We start from the raw sequence: 12,049 nt of genomic DNA on the forward strand, positions 1-12,049 counted from the left end.
GAACAAATGTGAGTTATCCAAGTGTATGATTGCATTTGAAACACATAACTGGAAATGGTGAGATGGAAATTAATTATGCAAGTTATTAAACGGTTATTGCACCATACATTTTATTCAATTACAGCCTATGTGAGCAATGTATAAAAGTATACAATTCAGCTACCTCCAATTAATGACCACTTTGATGAAAGATGTTTTTGTGGTCGTGTCACTATTTTTTGTTCAGCTTTGGCAACAAACAGTGTATGACTTTCCGGACTAATGATTTTCATTTTAATGACTTTCATGATCTTTTTGTTTAGATCTTTACAAGGAGATTTACTCCTCGTTTGTCTTGCCAAATGAAGTTTTAATCTAAGGCCCTGTCTCTATTGAAAATATAATACCAAACAAAAAATCTTGTTTAAACCATTTTTATTGATTTTTTACGAAGATCAAAATGTATCCTCATTTTCACATTTTTCTTGTCATTATGTCAATCAGTCAGCAGAAACAGGTCCTGCATTTTTTTATTTCAAGACTTTTGTTTCCAATATTATTTGCAATTCAAAAATACAAATTTTTGATACAACAGATCAATAAATGAAAACAATTACAATAGCCAAATGTTTCATAAAATCCAGATCACAGTTTGCTAGTGTGTAAACTCAGTGCCATACCTGTACTGCACACCTGTTTTCACTCAGAAAAAAGCTGATGGCAACAGACTACAGTACTCATATAAGTTAAAACAAACATCCTACCAGGAGTTTGTCTGTACCTTTTTTTTACAAAGATTGTTAACGTTTTTGTTTTCCTTGGTTATTGTTTGAACTGCAGTGTTTTCTTTTATGGATATTGAACATGAACTGTTATCATGTATTTAAACTTACTGTTTTATAACTACTGTTCACATGGATGTATATCTCCATGCTGAGCAGTAGTTTCTGTATAGCAAAACAGTTGCACTGTGCCATTGCTATACCGGTTGACTTAAACTTATGCCCTGCTTAGTCATGGAAATCCTAAAGTCCTACTGAACCTCTTCCCATTGCATCATAATCACAATTTTTTCTTCAACAATTGTGTTTAATTCATTATTTTACTACTGATATGTTATATTCTATGGATTAAAGAGAGAATTTTAAAACTTCTCTTTTAATTGTAAATTTCAATTTCAACATTTTGCTAACAATTCTATGTGTTTGTGAATTGTGTCAAATTTAGCATGCATAGCATGTAGCCATACAGCTGTGCATTGAGTCTTAGTGGGTTTGTTAGGCTGCAACATAGTCTACCCTACAATCAATGAATATTTCATTTTTCTGTATTACAATCAATGAATCTTTTTTTTTATTAATACAGTTGTCTACCATTCGCCGATGTGGTCATTCTGACTGCTTCTTTTTCATGGAAGTAGGACGTCAAGCACCGACTGGTTCTGGAGAGCTCTGGATGCAAGTTGATGACACGGTAATTGCTCAAAACATCCATGAAGCCACTCTAAAGTAAGTAAAAACAGACAGTGTTTTACTATGTGTTGCAGGGATATGGAAATTCAACAAGGGTGGATCCAAGATACTAAAGGAGAATGCAGCAGAACATAAAATTGGTTAAATAAAGTGCTGAACTTAATACGATAAAATATTTTTGAAAATGACAGTTGTCTTGGTGGGGGTTGGAGGACAGGCCAACTGGGCCCTCCCTCCATATGGATTTGGGGTTCTCTCTATGGATTTAGGGCCTTTCTCTTTATGGAAGATTTGCCTTTTGTTCACCTTTCAGCTAGTCCCATCTCTGATTCAGATTCACTTAGAATTGATTGATTATTATCTACTACTAGCCAGGGAAATAGATTGTTTTTCACAGACAACTATTTTTAAAATAAATTTAATTTGAATAATATTTATCAAAATATGATTTTATCTATTCATGGACTGATTCTGAAATAAATGAATAAAGGAAACTATCCATTGTTCTGAACACATTGACAATCAATTCCATTCCTAATGTCTTGCCTGTATCCTTCTGCATTCTCTCTACACTCTAGTGTATTCCTAATTTCTTGATGTGTGTGTTCCCATAATAAATATAAATTACCTTTCATCATCATCTCAAGGATGCTATGTTTTTAGGTACTATATTAATTAAATTGTTGAATGTCCAATCAACACTTACACTTCAGTACATGTATTGTTGACCAGTATAGTCTGATGACCCCATTGGGATGTCAAGCACTTTATGCATACTGCAATAATAACATCCTAATGGTCAATACTTTGACCTTAATTTTGTCTGGATCATAGCAAAGGTCAGTTCCATACATTGATGAAGTCTACTGTATTATGAAAAGCAAAATAGTGTCATGTTCCATTCCTCAGGCTTGGAGCCGCATGACTTAAGAAAATATCATAATTGCTGTTAATAATTATAATTGTTGTATTCTGGTCATATTATGTAGGACAGATGAAATAAATCATCAACATTACTATCAAATTTGAATGGTTGCAATCGTCAGTTAGTGATCATTATTTTTAGTTTGTCGATATTCAACCAACAAACCAAAATATAAGAACAAAATTTTAGTGTTGGGAAAAAAATGTCAAATTCTGAATAAGAAAATTTTTCTTGACCTTTTGTAATCATGAAAAATTATAATTGTATTATAAAATCATTTAATCTTATTAGCATGTTCACAATGCCTACCTATGTTACATATTATTCGTAATGTTCATCATTTCGCTGAGGTCATCGACCTCAAGCTTGTTTGTGTACACTTAGTTGACCCAGTCTCAATGGGATGCTGTCCACACCACAGTGGGTGTTTCCAATGTATTCATTCAGTTAGCAAACAAACCACAACATGCCTCCTATTCTTGTACTGACACCTCTTTAAACTAATCATTATCACATGTTGAGTATGTTATTGAACATTTTAAATGTGACCGGTTCATAGTCTAGTATACACTGTGGTGCTATTTTTACATTATAAACACAACCAAGAGGAGTGCCAGTGCTAACTAGAGTTAAACCTACAACTAGGTCCAGTGAAGTGAAACTTACAGCATTCACAAGTATGAACTTAATTCCAAATTTGTAGAGTTTGTCTGTTGAGACAAAATGGTCTCCTAGTAGGATTTGTAGTGCTAAACTTATTTATAAAATAATGTGTGATAATATACACATAATGAATATGTTAGAGTGGAATGGTACAAGTAATTTCAAGAGGTGAAAGATGAAATTCTATTTTCATGAGGCGATTAGTTAAACAACCAGAGTTAGAGTAGTTTCGGTCTCCCGCTGACAAAAATACACTCCCGAGCGTAGAATAGGGCACTTGTTTTTCATCATGTGACCACTGATCATCCAATAAAATGAAAGGAATCTATTTATAAAATTAAGCCTTAACTTTGACCAAAATAAAAACAAGAAATGTTTAAAAAGCTGTCATGTGCTCAGTTTCTAAATGCATTTGGGAAGCACTTAGAATGTTTATATATCTAGTACAGTTGGCAGCTGTATGTTTACTGAAACACTGTATGTAGGTAATATCAGATTCTGATATTTGTTTTAATGGTTTGTATTAAAACCAAATGGATAGCATAGCTTTCATAGATTCTGGTTGATGTTTTCCCTGCAACATGAAAACGTTTTACAATCAATGGCTATCATTGCTTTTGCATTATAAAAGTCTTGTTTTGATTTAAAACCAATGATAACTTTCTAGATCTAAACTAATGCCTCAATGATTGAGAAAATCTTCAATTTCATATTTCATCATATCATCTAGGCCAAATATTTAATGTTTTCCATCAAATTTCAATATATTTCTGTACAATTTATAATTTAATTAACAGAAAAACTATTTTTCATTTTCTATTCATCAGTTATACTACTATTATACAACAACTTTCAATTACTAAAATATTTTAATTGTTATTATGAATTAGTAATCATCGTCATGCTCTAAGTTAAGCTAAATCGCTTTCTTTAAAACTATCGTTTTAGCTAAATATATAGCTATATTACAGTAGGTCAATTATCTGTTGATGTTTATCGGTTATTTTTTTGCTGCAGAAACGCGGCCTTAGTGTCCTTTGTGCGGTAACTCAAAGCACAGTTGACCAAATGTATGCATACAGCAACTTTCATCTCCCCTGTGTTCCTTCGTGTCACTTTCTGCCTCTAAATGACACAGTCTATTCTATACCATAGAAACAGTATTGTGCATTACTTTATGTGATGATTCTATAAGCAGTGTATGTGTATTGTAGAGAACTACAGAAACAAAGTTATAACTGTATTTGGCATGATTCCAACATCTTTTGCAGCAGATAAAATGTGTATAGATTCTATAACTTTTCAATTTCATACATTATTTTTATGTTATTAATTGTAAATTATATGATTTATGATTGTTGGGTCAGTCATAAATCTACCATAGATATCCCCAAAGTATTATTATCTAATAAAGCTTTCATTATGAGTTTTAATCTGTCAGATATCAACTGTGAATTTGTCCTTTCTATACTAGCAAAACAAGTACAATTCCTGAATTGCTCATAGAGATATTTCTCTGTGGAGTAATTTATCTACAGATTTCAGATAATGTTAATTAATTCAAATACGGTTTTAGCCGCAAGCAAACTGCGGATGTTATAAAAAAAACACTGTCGTTGCGATGTCATTAACGCTCATTGTTCTATTCATCCTATGGAATTTTTTTCTCTTCAAAGTAATTACCATCATCATTTTCATCAAAATAGTAAGCACTTTTATGAGAACATTTCAGCTGAAACTGCTGGAAAATATTGCATAAAATATAAAAAACAGATTGAATGAAGCTTCTGTTAAATACAGATTTGTTATATACATACTGAAAAACAAAACTATTTTTAGACAGAAACCTATAGCAAAAACTATGTGGTGTCACAGTCGGGAAAATTATAATTCAAAAGAATAGACATCAGGTTGAGTTCAGAACTTAATTTCATATTTTCATTATCATCATCTGTCATTTAAATTTTTCTTCTTTTTTTTTAATTTATTCATTTATTTATTGACTACTTATGAAACATTTATTATATATACTTTTTGAATTCTTTTTTTCTGGTGGAACTAGCCTTAAAGCCCTCTGGACTTATTTAAGTTTCTCCAGAATAAGTGCATTCTACTTTAAAAAAAACTCCCAGGTTATTACATAATGATGTATCTTATTCTTATGAGAATAAAATAGAATTGACTTGAAAATCATCATCTAATCTTTGTCTATTTCCATCATTTCATCACCATTATAGTCCTTACTTTTTTTTTCCACAACCAACAGTTATAATATTTTCATATTTTTTAAAGAAAATTTCATCTTCAGTGTCAATGTTTGCCTTTGTTTTTCTGAGAAGCAATGTGGTACCTATTAAACCCAGACATTCCATTGTTCCCAAGGGGGTTTAAGCCATGTGAGCTAAATTGTGTAATATGCTGTATAATATCATAGCAAGGACATAGTTTTGTTGCCAAAATATTTTATTATTTGTACCCAGTAAGCAATTGAGAAAGTGTTTTGTAATATTACAAAACCCTTTGAAAATACATTGTGAAGGGAGAATGATGTGTAGACGACATTTCTGCTATATTAGAATTATTTAAATTAGTTGTTGAAATTTGTCATTTACATGTTCCATTTGTATGCAAGACCAAGTCTTATTAAAGCTTGATCCTACTATAGGATGTAAGCGCAACACAAGTAATTTGACCAATCACAACACGATGACCATACGAACTGTTGCTTGTTATTGACCAACTCACTTGTGTTGTACCTATATCCTTGCATTGCGTTCCAAGTGAGAACCAACTTTTACATTCAGTCTGAAAGATGAGGCAGTATCTTTTCTAAAGACACAATACGGCATGCAAAACTGATGCCTTTTCACACAGTCTTTTATTAATACTACCATTCTAAGTTGATTTTTTTCCTTAATCTTATAGTGCCATGCAATCAATAAACCAGCTGGAGGAAATGCGACCACGCAGTCATAGCAACAATTCAAACGATAACAAATCTCACCGCAGACCAACAGGACCCTCTAGACGGAATCGGTGTGACAGTATGCCTGCTCACATCACACAATCACATTTGAACAGTGACCGTGAAGAATCGCAAAATTGGGAAGAACACGTTCCACACAGCCCATCAAGGTAAGCAATGTATACATTTATTATAATAAATTTAATGCGTAAAGAAAGAGAGAAAGATTATTATTATTTGAATCTTAAACTGAAGATTCTAATTAAAGACCGAAATCATTAAGAAACCACTAAAATATTTCTTAATGGTCTTTATTTGAAGGGACAACATTTATTTTCTTATAATAGTATGTCTCTGTAAATACTATCTTTAGAAACGTTGTGAGTCTCTAATCTTTTAAATGTGTTCCCATAAAGTAATTTAGGTATAGATGTAGTACTTTATTTTCTATATTTACAATTTTAAATTTAAATTAGTTATTAGTACGATTAACGGAACCATATCTAATATTAATTTTTTTTTGGATCTTTTTCTTACTACATACATGTTACGTGAAGAAAATTCAAACATTTTTAAACATTAATTTTTTTTTGTGTTCACTTTCAACGTTTCAAACAGACTATCATAAATTGCTTGCAGCAATGCATTTCCACATGCATTGAGCTAACGTTAAATGAAGTAACCTTTTACACAAGATCTCATTAATACTAATTCACAGAAAAGTCTGTTGTTCAAGATTTAATCCAAGAAGTGGTGTTATGAACCGTTTAATGCGCTCACTAATCAATCTTTTCAACTACGGGAGAAAATATCTCCCGGTAATTTTCTAAACCGGTCGGAAGTGAGTTTCCACAATGTCGGTGAAGTAAAACATAATATGAAGTCCTTCAGTTTCATTAAAAAAGACTTGCCTATTGTGAAGATGGCTACCTCAAATGTCATCTTCAATTCTTTTCAATTAAATGTTACTACTAATTGACATTCTACTGAATTATTGAATATTATAAAATCATTATATTCTATTTTGTTAATACTGTATCTCTATTCCTTTCTAAATTAATACAAATTTTCCTTTTTATTATTGCAAAATTGAGAACTTATTTACCAATTATTAACTTCGATTACAAATTAATAATTTATTTAATTAAAAACCAAGACAAGGTAAAAATAAATCAATTAAAAACAAGAAATCTAAATAAACAAGCAAATTATTCACCAACAATTAAACAAAATAGCCAACAAGTAAACAATAATACACCAATCTTTGAATGAAAACACAATTGAGTTGGCCAATCACAAGAACCAGTTTGGGTGATTCATTGTGCCGTGATTGGTCAAATTACTTGCTGTTCCCCTGTTGATTACATTGCCTTTAAGTGAGAACTAAGTTCAATGTAGTATAACTCTCAACATCTCCTTTACTGCTAGTACCATGTCAATGAAGGTGTTAGGATGGCATGGGCTTAGATACAAATTACTAAATAATGTGGGTTGCAACATTCTAAAATAGTACATTAAATAGCTAATGTTGCTGTTTAAATGTCAGCTGAGCATTGATGAACTTATTAAACAAGTGATTATCAGGATGCTTGGCTTAAAACTAATAATATGCTAGGCTGGGTAAATCCAACCCCTTTCTCTAGAGCATCGTAACAAAGATATGGATACTACACATAGGTGACATTAAAATGACTGTTGAATGTTGTTTGTTGAGCAGCTATGTGTGCTACTTTGCTAATGTATGAATGTTGCTATCTCCCTGAATGTGCTTTGCGTTTGGTCAACCATACCATTTTGCTTATTCTTTGTTATTAAAAAAAACTGAGGATATTCAATAATACTGTAGTTTTTTAGTTCTTTTTTACAAAAGGGTTATTTACAAGAGTGAATTGAATTTTGTTGAATATTTGACACATTAGTGGTAAGGGTAGGAAATATAAAAAAAGGATGATGAAAAAGAAAATATGAATCATATAAAGAAAGAGGAAAGGAACAAAGAATTAGAAAGTTGAAGAAATTAAAAAATTATAGATAAATAAGGATTGTAGAAAATAAAGGGAATGATTCAAGGAAGAAAATAAAAGATAAGTTTTAAGAAAAGCAGAGAGTTAGTTAAAAGTTAAGAGAGAACCAAATGAAGGCAGAGATGAGAAGAAGGAAAATTACAGAAAAGTACGAAGATAAAGAAAGAGTATAGTGAAAAGAGAAATAGGAAGGAAAAAATGAAAACTTAAAAAAAAGTTAAGGAAGAAAAGGAAAGATGAATGTAGAGATGAGAGAAAGGAAAATTTAAGAGATGTACAGAAAAATGAAAGGAAAAAAGAATAAAGGAAAGAGAAGAATGAAAATAAAATAGTGGAAAACTTGTGTGAGAAAATGATAACTTGAGATGAGAAAACAAGATTATAAAGAAAGAAAGGAAGTAAAAGAGAAAGAGAAGGAAATGAAATGAAATGGAAGTACTGTAAATATAGATGGGATGAAAAGAAAAGAAGAAAGGAATAAGATATTATAGGGAGTAAATACTGTATGTTTTAAAAAGTTAAATTTCATCTTCACTCTTGAAGAAGATATGTTGTTATTGTCTTATTTCTGATAGATTAATGATAGTTAATCTGAAATGACATTTATAATTGATGAGTTTGTCTAGTGTTTAATCTATTTGCTTTGTCTTGCTTAAAACATTCAGAAAATTAATCCTACTGGACTTGATAGTATCTTGTCTTGTCAGGACAATACATCAATTCTTGATACATTGTTTTGTTAACATTACAATGAATAATATTGTTGTTTTCTTAAACATTGATTTTCACTGTAAGATAATTCTTTAAAATATCACATAATGTCACAGAGTTGTAAAATGATACATTTATAATCAATTTGGTTATTTTTAAGAAGAATTGCATGAAGCAATAGACAATAGTTTATTTGTATGAAAATTTAAATTGAAAGTTGTTTTGGTAGTATTTTAAACAATGATTTTTTTAAAGGATAATTTTTATTATTAAATTCCATGTTTAGTAGTGAAAAACATACTACTATAGTTTATGACCCATTATTAACTACCCAATTCAAACATACAGAAATTGTAAAAAATATAACATTATTATATATAATTCTGTGTTACATTGATTTAATGGTCAGGTACATGCATGAATTTTTGTTAAAATACTATCTGGTTATTGTACATAAATCAAATATGTGCAATAAAAATTCTCTTAAAATGATCATACAGAATTTTGCAAAATTCTTCTATAAAAACCAGATAGACATTTTTCAGAATTTAATTAATTAAAGAATGGATTTTATTCTGTAATTTGAACTATCCCTCCACTGATGAGAAACTGCTTATTTACAACAAAATTGTGTAACACAAATAAAATCCAGAAAATTATGAAACGTTTGGGAAACTATAGATAATTATTGGAATGTATAATCAATGTAAATATTTTGCCCGCACCTGGCCATTAAACTCTTTGAATGTCAGTAATCATCTGGCCTGAGTAAGGCCTTTAAAGATTGAAATCAATGGATACATAACAGGTCAATGGTATCTGCACAAACTAACATGTTTGACTGACAGCTACCATAACAAACGTGACAGAATACCGTATTAAAGGGTTATTTCGGGATATCTATGTACTGTACCATTTTTTTTTACATTTTTACATTGTTTTTTTTATTTTATAAATAATTTTTTTAGATGAACGTTAGACAAATTGGTTTATATTGTTGTAGTTAAAGTGATTACTTAACAGCAACATTTTTAAGAAATGTTTTGCTGTTATGAATGATTTACATCAGATTCGAACAAACCTTGGATGGAGTTTTTCTTTCCAAAAATTCGGATTTGGTGTGCGTTTAAATTTAGTGAGGACTTTTTCTCTGTTGTTTGTTAATTGTTTCCGTGTTGTATTAAAAGCACCTTCAGAGAACGGACAAGGAGCGAAGGCGAGGGTCATCTTAGAACTCGCTGGGGGAAACTAAGGTAGTATCGTCTGTTAATTGCCATGTCAAACTCATCTATTACAGTTACTGCAGTAAATATACAGTAGTTTTTATTTATTAGTGCAAACAAATAATCTAAAATTTTCAGAGATTTTGACCAACCAAAATTATTTTGTAGAAAATTTTTGTGAAAGTCTTGATTCACTGACAATTCATAAGCTATTTTTCACTTTGCATTATATTCAGTTTTGCCTTTAAAGCTTCAACCACTTGATTTTGGACTAAATAATAAATGTTAACTTCTGCAGTAAACACGATGTACTGCAGCAACTGCAGTAGATTGATTTTGGTATGGTTTCTAACACCATCTAAAAAAAGTATTGACTTCAATGGGAATTTAAAACGTGACTTTCCTTCATTCTCTTATCATAATTATTTTATATACCTTTATGCAGGGTTTCTTTAAAAAAATATTATATTTATAGCATGGTATAATGTTGTTCGCATTTTATTTACTCTTAAATTTATATTCATTTTACATTCCCATTGAAGTCTTTGAAGTCTGTGTGTTTGTTTCATATCACCGCAAGTATATAAAACTCACGACACTGTAGCTCAACTAACAAAATAGATCGATTCATAAAGTACTATTCATTTCCTTATATTAATTCTTGTGTGTATTTGATCTTAGGATTTTTAGATAAAAGCACGATTACACGGATGGATTTATGATTTTAAAAGCATTTTTTTTCAGTGCATAGTGTGTTCTTAATTGTTTTGTAATACTGAAATATTTTAGATAAGTATGATGTCAAATACTAGAAGCACAAAATATAGGTATCATTCATTCAGTGATTTAAAGTCAACATAGCGTATGTGCATGTTTTATCTAGGCGGAATCAGCCAATTCAATTGTATGACATATTTATTTAATGAAAAATACATACATAAAACAACATTGTTGATTTAACGTGTCGGATTTTAAGCATTTTAAATACATCGCAGCACATCAATGGTTACCAGAAGTGCATCACAAATTTTACAGTAAAAACTAATCGGATGTAATTATGTATTAAATACAGAAATAACCTTCTAAAAACAGAATTCAGACAGTAAACGTGGGTTTAAAAATTGTTTTTCTTAATGTCTGTCTACACTATCAAACTTTATGTGACAAAACAAATGTGATGTGCCCATATATGGACATGATGATGTCATAGTACTACCGTTTTTAAGCATATCACTACCATATCTGGGAACATCACACTTTTGATAGTGTAGACAGAGCTTTAATCCAAAATTTTGGGAGATTTTGTTAGTATTAGGAAGATTGAGAAAAAAATTGGGAGGCTCCTAAAGAAATCACAAGGGTTGGAACGTACATCTGTGTGTAAACTAATTTAAACTAATGCAAAAAAACATATGGCTATTAAGTGATAAAGAAGGGTATGATGAAAATGATTGTTTTATTGAAATTTTATTCATAATTTTAAAAGTTATTATTATTATATTAATGAAATATTGCAAATAAACAAAAAGAAAATGTTAACATATTAAACATTCAGAAATAATTTACACAAATTTCTTTTTTGCTGACATTAAGTCTCTTGAATGTGAGAAAGTTAATTTAAAATTGTCTAATCTAAAATATGGCCAGTCAAAAGGCAACAAGAAGTGAGCGATGCGCGCCCGAAGCCTAGTATCACGCATCGTTAAATTAGGCAACATATCCATTTATTTAATTACACTCTATTAAAAAAACGGCTGTTCTCAGAGGTCAACAACTCCGAATTCTAAACCTCGGTTTATGGTAGAAAAACCGTAAATGATGTGCATCATGAATGATTTGTCTTATACATATGTTGGCTCAACAATTTGATAATATGTCACAATTTCAGACAAAGAAAACAGATTTCTTGAAATGTTGATGGCCAAATGTTTCATTGCCAGATTTATTGCAAGGTTTAGGATTTTAGAATTGATATATAGTCGATAATAATGTGTTGCTGCCCATGTATTAAGCCCCTCATTTTCACGTGTTGTGTTGAGAAATTGATCAGGTTCATCCATAAAAATGTGTCTATTATGATATTCATT

The 12,049-nt window shown here is 30.5% G+C and overlaps 1 protein-coding gene across 6 annotated transcripts in view; it reads left to right on the forward strand.

Annotated features, from left to right (window-relative positions):
* LOC144841543 (uncharacterized) overlaps positions 1-12,049 on the forward strand; it is a 60,054-nt gene that overhangs the window by 25,463 nt on the left and 22,542 nt on the right. For 4 of the 6 annotated variants that reach the window (XM_078697927.1, XM_078697926.1, XM_078697928.1 and 1 more), the window contains exons 5-7: positions 1,345-1,487; positions 5,965-6,174; positions 9,927-9,992. In XM_078697927.1, the coding sequence (XP_078554053.1) occupies positions 1,345-1,487; positions 5,965-6,174; positions 9,927-9,992 (419 nt within the window). The remainder of the gene's footprint in view (positions 1-1,344; positions 1,488-5,964; positions 6,175-9,926; positions 9,993-12,049) is intronic. The other 2 variants (XM_078697930.1, XM_078697932.1) reach the window with 1 other exon arrangement.

The sequence above is a fragment of the Antedon bifida genome, chromosome 4, assembly GCF_963402885.1.
Source record: "Antedon bifida chromosome 4, ecAntBifi1.1, whole genome shotgun sequence".
NCBI classification, from domain to species: Eukaryota; Metazoa; Echinodermata; class Crinoidea; order Comatulida; family Antedonidae; genus Antedon; species Antedon bifida.